Below are 19,412 nucleotides of genomic sequence, written 5' to 3'. Positions count from 1 at the left end.
TCAGCTGTCAGGCCCTTCAGGGATGGCGTCAGCTGCAAAGCCACCTAGCCCAAAATCACACTCTCACCATAGTGGCTTACATCCAAAGACTGACGTGATGGACGGAAGGTTATAAAGGTCCAGCCATTCTGACCAACTAGGAGACAATCCTGACAGGCCAGTTTACTTGTAGATCTCCCTGTGTGGTCAACCAGAGCTGTTTGGGTCTGTGTTGCAACTGGACTTTTCCCTTGGCCCAATCCTGAATCCTTCCCCTGCCTTCACAGCGATTGATCCTAAGGGCACTTCCTAATAAATATTATGTCTCAGGTTCTACTTCCTGGAGAATCTATCCTGACAAAAATATATATTTCATATATTGTGGCAAATGTTTTCTCAGAAAATATTTTTCAGACAAATATTGCCTCAGGACCTTTGCACGTTCTCTTCCCTATGTCACTTTACCCTTGGCTATCTCCTACTTACCCTTTAGGTACCAACTAAAATGTCACATCCTTACCAAGGCCTTCCCTGATCTTCAACATAAATCAAGTCTCCCTATTATTTTCTGTCATAGCTTCCTATATTTTCCCTCATAGCACTTATCTCAGCTTTTAATCCTATTAATAGGTTTATGTGATTATTTGTTTATGCCCGAATTCTTCACCAGACTCTAAACACCGTAAGGGCAATGATTTTCCTAGTTTTTCATCATTCTTCATCCAGTTACTATCATAGTTCCTGACACATGGTACATCTTTAGTAAATATTAGTTAATGAATGAAGGAGGGAGAGAAAGGATGAGTTCTCTTTCTAAAACACTATTTTCAAACAAGGAAAACTCCTCAGCTACTGAGTTTCTAATACAAGAATCATCAACTGAAATCATGAAACTATTCTGCATTCTTTTATTAGGCCCTGAGATTCTTTTGTGGTGTGAGCGTGAGGTTTGATGTAAATTAATCCTGTCCCTATTTTCTTGCAGTGGGTGACTTAAAATTTATTTCAAGGAATTGCCTTTGGAACCCAGCGTTCTTTTGAATCCAATCGGAAGACCATTATTCCATATAATTAGAATAGTATAAAAGAGGAAAAAAATAAAGAAGTTCTATGGTTAAGCCATTTAAAAACAAAATTAATTCCCACTGCTCAAGGCCTAAAGGGAAAATCTAGAAAGAGGACAGAGAAAATGGGTTGTCTCATTAGATTTTGTTCAGGACCTATTATTACCAATTTAGTAGCTCACCCTTGAATTGGATTAGAGTATTACTATGATTACTAGATTTATAATATTACAAGGGATTTATAATGTGTCATTTGGAACTGAAATTTCTCATGATTATTTTAGCCTAGAAGCAGTAATAATACTTAATCAAGCAAAACTTTCTATTACTTCATGCCATTTAACAATGCGTAGTTAAATCACATGTGATTCTTGTATGATGGATAAATTTTATTACATCCAATTTAGTAAATAGCCAGAAAGACTGAAAGTTTAATACCGATATATTCTGCACATCACTGGGACTTCATTGAAAACAACTTGATTGTCTTCTACTCTATTTTTAAGAGGTGTGTGGGCCTCAGGACATGGACTTATTTTCACATATATATGATCATTCAGAAAAGAATTTCTACATGTTAACAACAACAACTTATTTTTTTTTCAGACGAAGGGGAATAAAACTAATTTCTCATCTATCAACCAATTATGTCTCTACTTGCTGGGTGAGTCTGCTTCTTGGGCCATTTGTTTCATCAAAACTTGGATCAATATCTTTTGTAAAATAGGAAAGAAAAACGTTAAAAAAAAAAAAAAGAGGACAGACAGATGTCTCATCTGCTCTTCAGTCATGACAGTTTTAAAGAGGAATCCAATACGCCAACATACATTTTTTTCTTTGTCCTCTATTCTTCTATCCAGCTCTTCTTAACCACTTCTACCAAATTACTCCTAAGGGCAAAGGGGAAAGACTATATGCCCCTTCCCTTTACTAGATGTTTACCACCAGCAATTCTGAGGTAGAATTTAGGGGGTCAGTGAACTTGGATTTTTAAAAAAAGATTATGTCTTTATTTTCACTTACTTTAATTAAAATTTAGCATTTATGAATGTAGGCAACAAACCCTATAGTAGTGTTAGTACTATATATGATTTTTGCTTCCAATAGAAATGGTATATAATTGTTATATTATTTTTCGGTTATTGCAGATGTCTCTAAATATCATTTATATCCATCACTACTTCAAAATTATGGTAGTTATTAGATCTATTTCACTTAATGCTTCTGTGAAGAAGCATGTATCTTATTAGATCACGATGTTTTTTCTAAAATATTTTTGTAAATACATTTCAGTGTAATTGGTTTCCTTTTTAGCTATGTATTTTATTTTATACGTTTACAAACATCATTTTGAGAAGAGTTTCATAGGCCTCATAGGTGGCTAGTGGGGTCCATTGAACAAAAATGGTCAGGCACCTCTAAAGCATTTGTTTTCAAACTTATTAGACCTAACTTATCCCTTTTTTAAAAATTGAGGTAAAATTGACATAATATACATTTAACCATTTTAAAGTGTACAGTTCAGTGGCACCTCGTGCAGACAAACTATTGTGCAACCATCACCTCTTTAGTTTTGAAATATTTTCATCACTACAGAAGAACACCACTTACCCTTTGAGTAATCACTCCCCATTCCTCCCTCCCCCCATCTCCTGACAACCACTAAGCTTTTTTCTATCTCTAAGGATTTGCCTAGTCTGGATATATCATATAAAAGGAATCATACAACACAAGACCTTTTGTGTCTGATGTCTTTCACTTAGTATCAATGCTTTTGATGTCCAACTCGTAGAATATTTCAGAACTTCATTCCTTTTTATGGCTGAATAATATCCTTTTGTATGTATATACCACAACTTGTTTATCCAACTCAACAACAAAAAGACAAATAACCTAGTTAAACAATGGGTAATGGACTTGAATAGACATTTTTTCAGAGATCTACAAATGGCCAAAAAAACAAAAACAAAAACAAAAAAACCCCACAGGAAAAGATGTTCAACTTCATGGTCATTAAAGAAATACAAATAAAACCCACAATGAGATACCACTACACACACACTAGGATGGCTCTAATAATTTTTTAAAAAAACAGGAAACAATTATGACAAGGATGTAGAAAAATAGGAATCCCTGTACATTGCCGATGGGAATGTAAAATGGTGCAATTGTTATGGAAAACAGCTTGGTGGTTCCTCAAAAAGTTAAATATAGAATTGCCATATGACCCAGGAGAAATGAAAACATGCCTACACAGAAACTTACATAGGAATGTTTGCAGCAGTGTTATCTGTAATAGCCAAAAGATGGAAATAATCTAAATGTCTGTCAATGGGTGAATGGATAAACTAAACTTCCCTTTTAATAAGAAATCTTTTGTAACAGCATCTTTACTTTCTTGAAATGAAATGGATAGATAATAAAACTTATTACACTGATAATTTACAAAAAAATCAATGTAATGCCTATCATATAAAAGAGACATAAAAGAAAAGTAGTTTGTAATAAAATTATGCATATTTCAATATGTAAATACTCAGGTACCAGTACTTGAGACTTACGAAGTAGTCCTATGTTTGCATCCACATATAGACTCACTGTGAATTAGGAGTTATAAGTGCAGACTGATACAGTATTAGAGATTCAAATATCACAAACATATTAAAACAATGCAAAAAACACTTTGTGTTATATACAAAATGACCTTAGTGTTTAGACGGGGATAATTTTGGAAAAAAAATAAACAGATTTGCAGATCTTGCACCTACTTGAATGTCTGACGGGAGATTTGAGAGCAATGAAGGACATAGGACAATACTTTCTTGCGTAGGCCTATCTAAGTGTTGTAGGATGGTCAGCACCCCTGGGCCCTATACACTAAATGGCAGTAATGCTCCTCAGTCATTGTGACATCAGAAAACACCCTGACAATTTCAAAAATGCCTCCTTGGGGGCAGTACTACCCCTTTGAGAACATGTGACCCAAAGTTTACTTGCTGAATCTTGAAGTTTCTCTGAAGATTCATGTTTTACCCTTAAAATTGAACGCATAGTGCATTCTATGATACAGTGTAAGTGTGCCTGTTTAAATATATATGTAACTCTCATGTATGTGAACTGCATGGAAGCCAGTCTCAGTATATTTCATCTTCCTTAAAACACTAACTTAACTCTGAAAGTGTTAGTGAGTAATATAGATGTCCCTGTAACCTTCAAAGGACGTCTCAGGAAAGAGTTACACTTCACCACATATGGCAAAACTTCTTTAAAATCCGTTTTGAGACTCTCTCCTCTTTTCACAAAGTCCCTCTGTCTCCCCAGATGTCTATCCTTCAGCTTTTCCAGCCGGGCTGGCTTCAGATCTTTTCACAATTCTCTCTAAATATTTTACCTTAACATGCTCCACCAAACAGAACAAATATTAGACAATAAAAGCCAGTGACCAAGTTTCCTGGTCCCTCCCTCCAAATGGACACAGACTCTGCAAGGAAATTATGATCATATTTGTCCTTTTGTCATTTTACAGTAGAACAAGGAGTTCTGGCATTTGAGATTTTGTTTTAAAGGCTTCTGGGCTTTAGGAAGGGACCTACAGGAACACATGGGCCCTCGGATCTGCTCTCTGCAGCCCTGGCCTCGGCTTCCTCCTAAAGTGGCCCTGATTCTGATTGTGCAAACAGTTGTGGTGTTGACAGCCCCAGTTCCTTCCTCCAAGTAGCTGCTTAACAATTGCCTTACAACAAATTGATTTGTTCTCAGGGACTCTTCTGAGAGTGTAGAGTTAGGAAAAGAACTTTGAAACAGTGTCCCTTCAGAAAATAAAACTTACAATTTGCGGTTAGGCATCCTGAGGTCTGAACCACCAAAACTGAGGTTCAGAGACCCACGCTTTGCTCTTGGTCAGGTGGTTAGATGTGTCACATGCAATGGAAATCTCTTTTTCACTTAAACCAAATATATAGGATACTTTCTTTATTCAAGATACCCAGAGCTATGTCCTAATATTTAGACGTCTACAGGCACTATCTCCACTTTTTCATATTCTTCCCTCACCTCAGTCCAAACGGCTTCCTCCACCTTCACAGGGTTATCAATGACCTCCTTGTCAAATACGAAGGTCAATTCTCGTAATAAATCAGAATGAGAGAATCCAGAAGACAGCATTAAATAGGACACTTTTTAATTAGAAATTAAAACTTTTAAAGAAAATCAAATATTTCAGTTGTTTCATCTGGAAAAGTGCAAGCAAGAAGAGTAGTAATTTTATGTTGTACACCTGAAACAATACCTCAATAAATTTTTTAATTAAAAATAGATTGAAAAATAAAAAGAGAAGAGTAGCAATTTTACAAAAAGGGGCAAAAAAGTTCACTTATGATCTTTGCAAAAACTAAGTGAAATAGTTTTAATTAAAAGAGAAGCCATTTAAAAAATAATAATCAAAATACTGTAATAAAAATTAGCTAATAAATGAAATGTTAATAAGCACAATGAATACACCAATTCATGAAAAATATAATTCTAACATAAAATTCTGGCTCTTGCAAGAGAAGACAAACATCTTTATGTAAATGATGTCAATTAATTTATAGTAATTAAGTCACAATTACAAGATCTGATCCAATTCAAACTAGTTAACCTCTCTCTGTTCCATGGCTACAAACAACATCCTCTGGTTATTAATGTTAACAAGATAGACAAGATTTTTAAAAATTGATGGAAACAAGCTTTTACTCACAAAAATCTGAAAGTAGAAATCTTACCAGGATGACTCTATAGTGATCATGTAACTTTATATAGAGAGACTAGTACTTACATGTACCTAGGCAGTGGTCAGGATTTTGGCCAACACCAATGTCTGGAGGTAAGTGATACAGCGCTTTCCTATATGAGGGAGCCACATTATTTCTATCCTGTTGCTCTGATGTATTCGATCTCCATTGCTGAGGTAACCTTCATAGTTCAAAATGACTGCTACAGCTCCAAGCATAGCATCTTCAATCTACCTAGCAAGAAAGAAGAAATAAAAGAAGGATGTATCCTTCTCTTAACAACACATCCCAGAAGTTGCATACACCACATATACTTGCATCCCATTGAGCAGCACCTAGTTGACTGTCCATAACTAACTATAAACTAGCAGTCTTTTTCAGGGTGGTCATAAGCCCAGATGAAAATTAGGAGCCATACTACTACAGAAAAAATGGAAACTGAATATTAGAGAATAACCAGCAGTCTGCCATAAATGTCGTTTTCTTTTCCTATATCCAACTTCCTTGGAAATGTCAGTGAAAGGTTTACATATTTCTACTCCAGTTGTGAACAAGGTTCACATTCTTGGGCACCTGAGTTCTTTCAGCATCTCCAATTATTTCATGACAGTTAAAATTAGGAGACTGGTCTACCCAAGTTCCCAAAAAGATCAATAGGAGATATCATCACTAGTTAGTTAGACTCCCTGCTTAGATCGTAGATCCTAAAATGTTTTTGTCAACAGTAGTGGTTTTGTCATGTGCCAACTTGATTAGGCTAAAAACTATAAGGCAGACTCTCCCATAAAAAAGAGGGAAATTTCTTTGTGCATATACCATGATGGTTGTATCATTTTATTGTTTCCTGACGTAGAAAAAAAGCTTAGTTGATCTATCAACCTTTGAAATTCAGATGTTTCAACAAGACAAAATCCTATTGAGATAAAGTTGTGGGCTAATTTCTAACGATCTATATATTCTTAGAATGAGATCAAACATTCCAGGTGTTTGATTCTTAGACATATTATTTCTCCATAGCATTAAACACAATGACTTACTTTTTAAAAAAAAAAAAATTGAGGTATAGTTGATGTACAATACTATATAATTTTCAGTTGTACAACATAGTGATTCACAATCTTTAAAGGATATAGTCCATTTGTAGTTATTATGAACTATTGGCTATATTCCCTGTGTTGTACAATACATCCTTGTAGCTTATTTATTTTATACATAGTAGCCTGCATCGCCTAATCCCCTACCCCTATCATGCCCTTCCCACCTTCCCCCTTCCCTCTGGTAACCACAAATTTGTTTTCTATATCTGTGAGTTTCTTTTTTGCTATATTCACTAGTTTGTTGTATTTTTTAGACTCCACATATAAGTGATATCATGCAGTATTTGTCTTTCTCTGTCTGACTTATTTCACTTAGCGTAATGCCCTCCAAGTCCATCCATGTTGTTGCAAATGGCAAAATGTCATTCTTTTTTATGGCTGAGTAGTGTTAAAGGATGGCTTTCTTTAGAAAATGATGAAGAGAAGAATTTTCCCAAGAGAATTCTTCCTCAAATTAACAGCATAAAGTTTCCTAATACTTGTAGTTACCCATTGGGAGAATCCAGCATATAGTTCTAAGGGCCCTCTTGCCAATGGATTTCCTTAACTCTGGCAACATATTTATTCCTAACTGCCAACAAGTTATGTGCATCCTGATTTGAAGAAACCGACAAAAATATTAAGCATTTTTAGAATATGAAATGTTTACTTAAAATGAAATATTGACACTTGTTATTTTGTAAATTACATTTTAGAGTGTTACCTAGTTTATCTTGCATTCAGAAAAGTAAGTAAGGAATTTTATTAAATAAGTTTTCACTTATTGTTAATCATTTAAATCCTCATCTTTCATTCCCTACAATTTACTGAAATATTTAAGAATCAGAATTAAGAGTGTGTAATAGCAATAAGAAGAAATAATAGGTAAACCAGGTTAAAGTTCTTTAAAGATTTTAAATATGCATTTCTGAAGGTAATATTTATTACATAATATTTAATTATTTCAAATTTAGCCCAATGATGGGCTTGCATCATTGACATCCCCTGCTATTGTCAGGCAGCAAGTCTCAATTCTAGGAGTTTACAAGTTGGAGAGTAAAGACAAATACACACGAAACCATTAAATAACATTTCCAGAGTTTATGCTGATAAAACACACCAGAGGTTCTTGAATAGAGAATTGATTCTATAAACTGATGGTTTAGGAAAACGTTTAGAATAGCATGCAGGAGGAACCAGAATAGGACATAAAAGACAAGGTATGTCTAGATATTGACAATGACTCAAATATCAGGTGATAAGGACCCAGACGTTAGTCCTGGCAGTGGATATAGAAAGGAATGTTGGATTTGAAAAAATTTACAAAATTTGATGCCTGATTGGAAGTAATGGAATAATGAGAGAAGAGTCCAAAAAAATCACTTAATTTTCTCTACAGAAGGAGAACAACAACAACAGCAACAAAAGAAAAAACATGTGATGTTATTCTCAGATAAAAGGAAATAAAAGTGGGAGATTAACTTGGAGATAAAATGATAAATTTGCCTTGGGACATGTTGAGTTTGAAACAATGCAGACAGCTCTTATTGAAGATGGAATTCTTTTCACTGGTTGGATTCTCTGAAGAGCAGACTTTGAGATCAAGTGTGGTATGTACAGTGTTTACTAGGTTGTACCCTTGGGACTGGTACATGAAAGTGAAGGCAAGAAAGCGACACTGGGTAGAAGGAGAAGTTGAGCTGTGATGCAGGCCCAGCAACAAGTTCAGCTGACCCTGCAGGACACTCTAGAGCTTAAAAGGCCAGTTAGAGTCGCCCAGTGTAGGGTCAAAATCATCGGCCTTTATAACCCCAGTGATTGGATGGGCTTCCCTGGAGAGGGGCATGACTTGGACAAAGCAGCTAAGGCCGTTCCTGGAGAGGCTGACAGCCGAAGCAAATAGCCCTTCATTAAAGGGGGCACATCCCAGTAACTCCCACAATTATGAAACTGTGGTGGAGATGAGAGTTGGAGCTAAAGCAAAGTTAGTTAATTAGTGAATCCAGTTCTGTTTCTGCTTCTAACATTGGTAAACGTAACACAAAATCTACCATGGTTGTAGTTGTCATTTTCTGAAATGCTGGATTATCCTAGCAGGAAATAAAAGAATTTTAGAATTGTGGAGTAGTCATTCATGTGTTGACTTTTATAAAAGCACATATGTCTCTAAAATGAATGATTATCCTTACCTACAACATAATAAATAAGCAAATTAAAAAATTGCTAATTACCGTTGCTCATGCTTGCTAGCCAATAGCTGGCTTTGGGAGCTGGGCCATGAAATACAGCAGTAGTCAATAAAAGAAATGAGAATTTTAAAACAATTCTGAACATTTTCTAACTTATCTGTTTAGGGACACATAGACTGTGATATTTCACTGGCTTTTTGAATACTTTATCTAAAAGGGCAACTTTAAAAATATTTTTATGTTACCAAACGTTTAAATTTTGTCATACTATCAAATAAATGTTCAATAATATTTCTAAATATTATCTAGAGTTCATGTTCATCCGCTATTTGTCAGCAACACTTTTTCCTTCTAAATACATGTCAAAGTTCTGTATCATTTCTCACTTAAATACTATTATTCTATTGAGAAACAAAGTTATCACCATGACAATACAAAAACTTTGTGGAGCAGAGCTGCCATACTTATCTAGTATACATACCTTTGGACTTTTACATGAGAGAGAAATAAGCATCTATTTTATTTAAGCCACTAATATTCTTGTTTTGGTTTTTGTTTTCTGGTTCTCCCAGCTGAACTTAATTCTAATCTTAATTTTTTTCTTCTTGCATAGGAAAATATTGTAGGGTAAGTTTTTGACTTAAGGCCCCCTCTTTACTACCTATATAATTTCATTCAAAAATGCTGTAAAAATGTTACATGATCTGTCATTATGATGTATTTAAAGTAAGAAGTTATTTGTACTTGAAAGAAAAAGCATGTAATATGTTCAACTCTAAAAACCGACTAAGATAATATTAAAAGAGAAGTTAAGTTGAAATCTTAAGCAGACTGGCAGAAAATCTTTGCAAAACACACGTCTAATAAAGGACTGGTATCTAAAATATGCAAAGAACTCTAAAAACTCAACAATAAGAAAACAAGCAACCCCATTAAAAAATGTGGAAAAGATCTGAACAGATGCCTGACCAAAGATATACAGATGGCAAATAAGCATATGAAAAGACGTTCAACTTCACATGTCATTAGGGTATTGCAAATTAAAACAACAGTGAGATACCACTGCACACCTATTAATTAGAATGGCTAAAATTCAAAGCACTGACAACACCAAATTCTTCAAGAATGGGAAGCAACAGGAACTCTCATGAATTGCTGATGGGAGTGGAAAAATGCTAAAACCACTTTGGAAGACAGTTTGGTGGTTTCTTATAAGACTAAACTACTCTTACCATATGATTCAGCAATCATGCTTCTTGGTACTTACCAAATGAATGAAAAACTTATGTCCACACAAAAACCTGCACATGGATGTTTATAGCAACTTTACTCAAAATTTCCAAAACTGAGAAGCAACCAAGATGTCCTTTAGTAGGTGAATGAATAAACAAACGGACTATTATTCAGTGCTCAAATGGAAAAGAGGTATCAAGGCATGAAAAGACATGGAGGAACCTTAATTGCATGTTACTAAGTGAAAGAGGTCAATCTGAAGGGCTACATACTGTATATTCCAACTACATGAATTCTGGAAAAGATAAAACTATGGAGAGAGTAAGAAGATGAGTGATTGCCTTGGTTTAGGGATGGGGGAGGGTTGAATAGGATACCAGTCTACAGAAGATGTTTTCAGAAGTTTTTCTGAAAAGCCGATAACCAGAATTTCATATGCTCATGAGAAAGATCTGGTAGAGAAGGAGTTCCAGGAACAATTTAACTCAACAACAAAGGAGCCATTATCTATGCAAGACATGATGGATGTTCCATTCTTCAAAAATGCTAAATCTCAAGTCTTAAGTGCTTGGCACGTAGACAATCCAGTGGGCCGGTCAGGGTGAAACAGGGAATAAGATAAGCTCACAAACATATAGGTACAGTACCCAGTGCCATTGTAGGAATGAAAATGTAAGAAAAAGGAAGGATAAATCACCTCTACTTCGGTTAAATAGAAAAAGGGTTCATGGAGGAGAAGGCATTTGAGGAAGTTACCGTTTTTTGGCTCTGTAAGTCACGTCAAGGTCAAGTCCTCACAAGGAGGCCTGATCATTATGTCTCAAAGTGATGTTTTTACGTGCGTGCATGCTTTTCTCCTACATTGGACGGGATCTAGAGCAGTGCTTGGGACAGAGTAATCATTCAATATTAAATCACTATAATAAAAACAATATTATGATAGTAAATACTGTATGGATGAGTAAAGGAGTGAATGCATGTATGCATTAATAAGTGGCAGTGAGCTCCTCTGGGGCGGTGGACCTTGTTTTGATTATCTCTGAACCCCCGTCTCGCTGCGTGTACCGTGTGTATTACTGTCAATTCACCGGGAGCTCTAATTTCAAAGAGCAGTCTCCAGGGCCAGCCTGGCTGGGGCGGGCTTCCAAGCCCCGGGCCGGGAGCGACGACTCCGGGCGGTAGGGGGCGCCGGCGTGCGGCCGGGCCGCTCCCCCGGCACCACCCGCGCGAAGCCGGACCCGGGTCTACGCCATGCGCGTGCTGCTGCCACTGCTGCGCACCAGCTGGGCCTGGCGCTTGGGCGCCCCGGCTGCCGCCGCCGCCCGCCTGCCGCGGGGAGCGAGCGCAGGGCCCGGGCCGCGCCGCGCCATGGCTTTTTACCGCACAGAGGAGCGCGGCCAGCCCCACTCTCCCGGTTACCGCCTCTTTTTCAGTAAGTAGCTCGCGGGGGTCCCACCGCGCGCCGCGCCGGAGGCTCGGGATGAGAGCGCGGCCTCCATCCCTCCCTCTTTCGGGCCCGCAGCGATCGCCGCGCGGTTCAGGTCACTTTCCCGCACGCGGGGGCCAGCGCCGAGCCATGGGAGCTGCCAGAGATGGGGTCGGCGGACTAAGTCCCCAAACGCGGAGCGCGGAGACGCAGGCGCGGCCTGGGCCCTGGGCGCGGCCAACCGCCCTCCCCGAGCCGCGGGCGGAGCGCGTGGGAGCGCGCCCGGTCACCTGCCCCGGCCGGCAGCCGTTAGCCCAGCCCGCGTCACTGTTCTGGGTTCGCGTTGACTCCGAACGCGAGGAGCAGAGTCCACCGGTTAGCCGCCTTCCTCCTCCCCTCCTCCTCCCAGTGGACGTAACAAAACTCCTCCTGCTGAGGGACGCCTGCGATTGGAGAGGCAGGAGGGACTTCGGAGATGCCGGGTCCAGCGGTTGTTTTTCAGGGCGGGGACTCTGATGAAGGATCTCCCAGCAACGTGAATTTATACTAGCGAGTTTGCACCTTGAATGCGATCCACGATCAAGAGCCCCGCTGGTTCCAAAGTAGCTCCTTCTCCTCCGCAAATTGAGCAAACCCAGAGGGCGAAGCGACTTGGGGCGCTGACCTGGCCAACTAAGATGGGAAAACACCCAGGTCTCCATTACTCTCATTTTTCTTTGCACCCCGATATTTCACTGTGTGGGTTAGCTATGATGTGAAATAGCGAGGTTGGTTGAGTTGCTTTCATGCCTCACTGATTTCAGAGCCCCGAGGGGAGTAGTACCTTTTTTTCTGTAAAGTCGACCTTGCCTTATCGCCCACCTATTAGGAACACCAGCTCTAGAGAATTTCAGATCTCAGCTTGAATCCTGGATTCTTTAGCTCTTAGCTCTGGGACCCTGGATGAGTTTCCTAACTTGCTGAGCCTTAGTTCTTCTCGTCTGTAAAATAGGGCTGTAAGAATTACATGGCATAGTGTATGCAAAGTGATTAGTCACCAGGTCTAGAATATAAATTCTATTGTTAATAATACTTGTGATCATTATTGATACCTGTAATTTATAAAATGTTTATACGTATCCTATCTGAGCTTAGGGTCGAGGAGTATTTTATGGGAGAGGAAACTGAATTTGCATAGTTTTGTGGTTATAATGCAGTTGATACTAAAGTTCCCATTTTCTTCAGAATTGACTCCATATTCTTTTCCATCCTAATTTGGTCAAGACTGATCAGGTAGAAAGGAGCCATTAACAAGAAGCCCCAAATTTCTGAACGGATTGTTCCAAAAGGTTACAAAGTGGTGGTTTGAGAAACAGCTTTCCATAGAAACAGTGTTAACAAAATGGCAGTTAGGTTTTAAACTAGATAAAAGCTGTCTAACTCATAAAATGGTGAAAGTAATACAGTAATAAATGATAGACCAAAAAGTCAATAAATATTTATAAAAGCTGGACACTGTTAGATGTGGCACTGAGGAAATTTTAGTTATGGGCCCTGACCTCAAGAGATTGGTAATATCAATATAATTAATTAAGGAAAGTATAAAAACACTAAAAAACTCAAATAAAATTATTTGAATGTTGGCTAAGAAAAAACAGTCTTGAGGATCCTGGAGCATATGGTGTAACCCACTGAGCACTGACTTTGGCATGGGGAGTCCTAGGCCTTGGTTCTCGCTCTGCTGTAACTCACTGTGTGCTGATTGGCCAGGTGATGGCTTCATTTCTTACATGTTCAGTTTCTTTAGCTGTAAAATGAAGCAGTTGACCTACCAGTGATCTTAAAGGTCCTTCTTAGTGCTGATAGTCCTTGGAGACATAGGATGAATAATAGATACTCTTAACATTATCTACTGGGGCCGGGCCTCTATTAGGCATTTTTGAGGCTATATTGGCCTCTCGCTGTGGTTTGTTTCTTTAGCTGCAAGTGTATTTCAGACTCACGATTTTCTTTAACTGGAATGCCACAAATAAAATACATATATATTTTTTTCACTCACTTGGAACAAATGACAGAAAAGAAGAAAAAAGGTTTTACTGAGGTAAATGGGCAAAAATTGGAAGAAAGGAGAATGTGGTTTGGGGGAGGGGCCAGGTGGTGAGATAGTCGTTGGAAGGTATTGTTGGGTTGAACACTTCCTGAACTAAACGCCAGATGGCATCCTTGGCCCAGGACTGTTTACTGCTTGCTGGAAGGGGTTGGACAAAGTGAAAGGAAGCCCCTTTAGGATTAAGGGGTAATGGGGAACAATGAATAATTTGCTCTTTATAAAGATGGTCACAAATTGTATATTTTATACTCTGGCAGTATCTACGTGCAGTAGTATGGTGCAGTTCTCTCCCTTCAAGGAAGAACATGAATATAGCACTACTTGGCTGAAAAGTATTATTTAGCATTATTACAGTGGAATCATTTCCCACATTTCCAAATGTATCCCAAGCCTATGAAATACGAGTGCAGTTGGGAGGTAGACTTTTTGGCATTTCATTTCTGTAAATGGTTCTCTTTACCATCATTCAGAAGAATTAGAATAAATGATAGATGCAATACTTTTTTTTTCCTTTTGATTGATGTTGAACTTTGTGGGAACAGTATTGAAGTGAGACAGGGTGACAGGGGAAAAAACATCCTGGTGGGAATCATGAGGCCTCCTGGCCCTATAATTAACTTTTTGTGTGGCGTTGCATGAGTAATTGAACCTCTCTGTACCTCATTTTATTAAACCATGGAAAGAGGAGATTGGACTTGATCATTTCCAAACTGCTTAGTTGAGCACAAGCATCCCATGGTATGTTACTAGGCTTTCTTTAAAGGAAGAACTTAATGGTTTAATAAATTAGCAAAACACTTCTCATTTTATCACCTTGGGGAGTCACAATGTGCATATTAAAGTTGTTGGAAATTCTTATGTAAAGTAACTTGTCCCAAACTTTTGAATCCAAGAGCCCCTGTTTCTCAGAACATTTGTTGACATCTTAGTAACTCTAGAGTTTGATGGAATTCTATTTGAGAAGCATTGGGTTCTAGACAAATAGTCAAAACACTTAGGTTGTAGCCCTGGCTTGACTCTTTTATGCATCACTTGACATCCCTTAGCTCCATTTCTCCATCTGTAAAATGGGGATAGCACTGATGATTTTATAGAATTGCTGTGGCCGTTAAATGAGACCATGTTTGTAAAGACTATCAGTGTCTCACACATGGCACATGGTTAATGTTTAATATGAATTATTTCTTTTTCCCTTTTGACTTTAAGACCAAAATTCTTGTTATATTTTGTGAAGGATGAGAACAATGGGATGTGGATAGAATTGCATACTTTGAGTAAGTCCTGATTTATTAATTCCAAGTCTTATAGTTTTAATGGGTACTGACTTGCAGTCTTTTGAATTAGTTGGGAAATCATAACGAAGTAAGACTTGTCCATATGGGACCAAAGACATAGCACTGCATGCCAATATTCTTTGGTAGTCTACATGTTTTTGTTTTGTTAATAACTTGAAAATTCATTATTTTAGATTTTTTAACTTTTCCGAAAGGATGAGGAGAAGCTACACTTTTCATAATTTGGATTTTATTTTTACTATGGCATAGGTGACTGGTTCACTTAGAGAAATAGTGCTGTAGATAATTCAGGTTGCTTTTATTTAGTGTGAGAACGAATCATGCAGTTCTTTAACAATGAATTTGTTTTATCATTTGTAGTAAGACTATGCTTATGTTGAAATTACTATATGTTTTGTTTTTTAAGTATGTCATTTGAATAGTAGGAGGAATCTGCCATTGAATGTACCACACATTTGGACTTAATAAAATTTACTGAATTACATGAAACATGTGTTTGAGTCTTAAATATGAGTTTCTGTAACTTTTTTTTTTTTAATTTGGCCCATATCATAAAACTTGAATTGACACAGTAGATCTTAATGGTTATTGTGTGGATATAGAAATGTTAATTATATTTATTTGGTTTTTGTCATTGCCACAGCTTCCAATAAGAATCTCTATAAATGCTTTTAGTAATGATACGTAATAATATGTTGGTACTTAGCATACATATAGCTATTTAATGTGTATCACATATATAATCAGGTATAAGTTTTGCAATCCATTCAGTTTCCTCACTTGCTAATACAAGTAATAAACTTTCATCCTGATACAACTTGCTGTTATAAGAGAAAAACATATAGATTACTTACAAAATGATAGAATAAAATCTCATTTCAGTCCAGTCGAAGGGAAAGTTTTGACACTATTTGGCAATGTCTAATGTATATTGATGGGCCTGATAGAATTCATTAGCTTATGCCTAGTAGGTATGTAGTCTGATTTTTGACAAAGTGAAATACCAAGACAAGATGGTAGGGTGACTACAATTGTTTGTCTTATCTCCCTCCTCATAAATATCCTATTAAAGTGATAGTAGGTGGATAAAAAAGGATAACCCTGAAACAACAAATAAGAAGGAGCCATCAGAGCCAGTGATTTCAAGATATTTATAAAGGAAGAAAAGCAGATGGAGATGTGGTTATTGATGAAGCAGCACGGAGGCAGTCCCAGCTGAAGTCTATGTGCTGAGGGGGCTGTAGTTTCGGAAGAAGCTGAACTGCTTTGCAGAACCTTAGAGAGTTTGTGGACATGTTGATGTCAGATTGGAGGGAGAGAGAGAGAGACATGGAGCCTGACACAGGGGGAGCAGTTTAAGTTTTATTATGGAATAGCACACAGATGTTTACCATGCAGGCCTGGGGCTTAGGCGATGTGCTGGTTCCTTCTGCAGAAATTGAAGAAGGTGTTTGGAGGTCAGTAGCCCAGCCTGACGGTGTTGCTGCTCGGCAGAGCTCTGGGCTCTGTGGCATTTAGGGAACGCCCCAGTGTCACAGCCAGCTTCTTACCCACACATCTCCGAGGGAAGCTGGCCGTTCAACAAGCCTCTCTGCGTGCACATCAGTCTTTTCTAGCCTCTTATTAAATATAAACCAAATTGTCAGGGATCACTTTCAGCCAGGTTTTTATCCTCTGTCTGCCAAACTGCTTTGCCAAAAGGTGTCCTCGGCCTGGTGCCAAGGTGACTCTGATGCCCGCGGTCTCCGCGGAAGAGGGAAGATGGCGCTTGACAGACCAGAGCAGCTGGAGCTGGAAGAGGGGAAGGCAAGCAGTGGACTCTGCCAATATTATCTGTCCAAGATTGAGGAACTCCAGCTGATTGTGAATGATAAGAGCCAAAATCTCCGGAGGCTGCAGGCACAGAGGAATGAGATTAATGCAAAAGTTCGCCTGTTGCAGGAAGAGCTACAGCTGCTGCAGGGAAAGGGCTCCTCTGTGGGGGAAGTAGTCCGGACCATGGATAAGAAGAAAGTGTTGGTTAAGGTACATCCTGAGGGCAAGTTTGTCGTAGACGTGGACAAGAACATCGACATCAATGATGTGACACCCAATTGCCGGGTGGCTCTCAGAAATGACAGCTACACTCTGCACAAGATCCTACCCAACAAAGTAGACCCACTGGTGTCACTGATGATGGTGGGGAAGGTGCCAGATTCAACTTAAGAGATGATTGGTGGACTGGACAAGCAGATCAAGGAGATCAAAGAAGTGATCGAGCTGCCCGTTAAGCATCCTGAACTCTGAAACGCTGGGCATCGTGCAGCCCAAGGGAGTGCTGCCGTAGGCACCCGCAGGCACTGGGAAGGCAATGTTGGCCCGGGCTGTGACTCATCATACAGACTGTACCTTCATTCGTGTCTCTGGCACTGAATTGGTACGGAAATTCGTTGCGGAAGGAGCAAGAATGGTGAGGGAGCTGTTTGTTATGGCCCGAGAACACGCTCCATCTATCACCTTCATGGACGAAATTGACTCCATCGGCTCCTCACGGCTGGAGGGAGGCTCCAGAGGGGACAGTGAAGTCCAGCGCACGAAGCTGGAGCTGCTCAACCAGCTGGATGGCTTCGAGGCCACCAAGAATATCAAGGTCATCATGGCGACTAATAGGATTGATATCCTGGGCTTGGCACTGCAACGCCCAGGGTGCCTCGACAGAAAAATTGAATTCCCACCCCCGATGAGGAGGCCCAGCTGGATATTTTGAAGATCCGTTCTTGGAAAATGAACCTGACCCGGGGGATTAACCTGAGAAAAATTGCTGAGCTCATGCCAGGAGCGTCAGGGGCTGAAGTGAAGGTTGTGTGCACTGAAGCCAGCTTGTACGCACTATGGGAGCGGGGAGTCCACGTCACCCAGGAGGACTTTGAGATGGCAGTAGCCAAGGTCATGCAAAAGGAGAGTGAGAAAAACATGTCCATCAAGAAGCTATGGAAGTGAGGCAGATATCCTTTGTGTGGATCCCTCAAATAAAGCTCTGTAGGACAGGAAAAAAAAAAGTGACCTCCATGTGGCAAATTTAATGATAAATTTAAAATTCTCATCTCATGTGAATTCTCAACAGTATTTTCACAATGAAGCCCTCTTTCTTCCTTGAAATGTTTTCTTTTTCCTTCTGGGATGGTGCTTTTATCTTCTTTTGATGGCTTCTCCTTCATCAGTCTCCCTTGCTGGATCCTCTGATCTGAACTCTAACCTTTGAAACGGCCCAGGACTCAGTTCTTAGCCCACTTATCTATCTGTTCTCTCTCTAGGGCAGGGGTTGGCAAGCCCTTTCTGAAAAGGGCCAGATAGTAAATAGTTTAGGCTTTGCAAAACCTGTGGTTTCTTACAACTACTTAACTCTGCGTTGCAGGGCAAAAGCAACCAGAGAGTAAAAGTATGGGTATGGCTGTGTCCCAACAAAAGGTTATTTATAAAAATAACAACAGGCCATGTGCTGGCTTGGGCCCATGGTCTGGAGTTTCTGTTGTTGCTTTTGCTGTAGATGATCCCATCCAGTCCTGTAGCTTGAGATACCATCTATGCCTCCCAGATGTGTAACATTAGCCCTAGTCTCTTCTTGAGCTCAAGATTTACAGATGCAGTAAATGTACTCTGTATTTCCACTGAAATGTCTAAGAAGCATCTCAAGGTTAACGTATACAAAACAGAGCTCCTGGTCCCCTACCCCCACCCAACTATTTCTTTCTGTCTTCTCACCTATAAGCAGTAACTTAGGAATCACTGTTGTGGCCACCACTACTCTTAGCCCATATCTAGTTCATTAGTTTCTCCCTTCAGTCCAGCTTTTGAAATGTATGCAGAAGACAATTCTCTCCACTCCCACCCTTGCCACTATATCCATGTCACCATTGTCTTTCACTTGACCAATTGCAGTAGCCTCCTGATCCTTCACCTTGCCTCCACCATTGTCCCCTGAAGTCTGCTTTCCACCAGCAGTCATCTTGATTCTTTAAGACGTAAGTCTGATCGTGCCAGGTTCTGCTCCTCGTATACAAGTTCCTGTGTGACCGGATACTGGGCTTCCCCTCTGAATTCATTGCTTACCACTCTTCCTTTTGATCACTGTGCTCCAGCCATCCTGGCCTCCTGGCTGTTTCTCAGACATGCCATGCATATTCTTGCCTCTGAGTTTGCTCTGCATGCAGTGTTCCTGTCTAGATGTCTGCTTGACTCACGTCCTCACTTCATTCAGCTCTGTGCTGAAGTGTTACCTATCAGAGAGATCTTCCCTGGCATTTCCATAT

General features: G+C 39.3%; 1 protein-coding gene, 1 long non-coding RNA gene and 1 pseudogene across 5 annotated transcripts in view; 2 read left to right on the top strand and 1 right to left on the bottom strand.

The window, feature by feature from the left end:
• Positions 1-2,364: 2,364 nt before the first annotated feature.
• LOC309627297 lies at positions 2,365-12,141 on the bottom strand. The gene is made up of 2 exons (XR_014243658.1): positions 12,030-12,141; positions 2,365-6,045 (listed from the first exon to the last, which is right to left on the bottom strand). It is a non-coding gene; the product is annotated as an uncharacterized lncRNA (long non-coding RNA).
• The window catches only part of PPA2 (inorganic pyrophosphatase 2), an 84,400-nt gene continuing 76,490 nt past the window's right edge, over positions 11,503-19,412 (top strand). The window contains exon 1 of one of the 3 annotated variants that reach the window (XM_082389141.1): positions 11,503-11,745. In XM_082389141.1, coding sequence (XP_082245267.1) covers positions 11,565-11,745 — 181 coding nt within the window. In that variant the 5' untranslated portion in view covers positions 11,503-11,564. The remainder of the gene's footprint in view (positions 11,746-19,412) is intronic. The other 2 variants (XM_082389139.1, XM_082389137.1) reach the window with 2 other exon arrangements.
• Positions 12,262-18,161, top strand: LOC309627279 (26S proteasome regulatory subunit 8 pseudogene; annotated as a pseudogene). Its single transcript has one exon. The product of its transcript is annotated as a 26S proteasome regulatory subunit 8 pseudogene (transcript).

Source organism: Balaenoptera borealis (genome assembly GCF_965194805.1).
Source record: "Balaenoptera borealis genome assembly, chromosome: 4".
Classification (NCBI taxonomy): domain Eukaryota; kingdom Metazoa; phylum Chordata; class Mammalia; order Artiodactyla; family Balaenopteridae; genus Balaenoptera; species Balaenoptera borealis.
The sequence above is the reverse complement of the archived record's forward strand: the minus strand, read 5'-3'. Positions and strand labels throughout refer to the sequence as shown.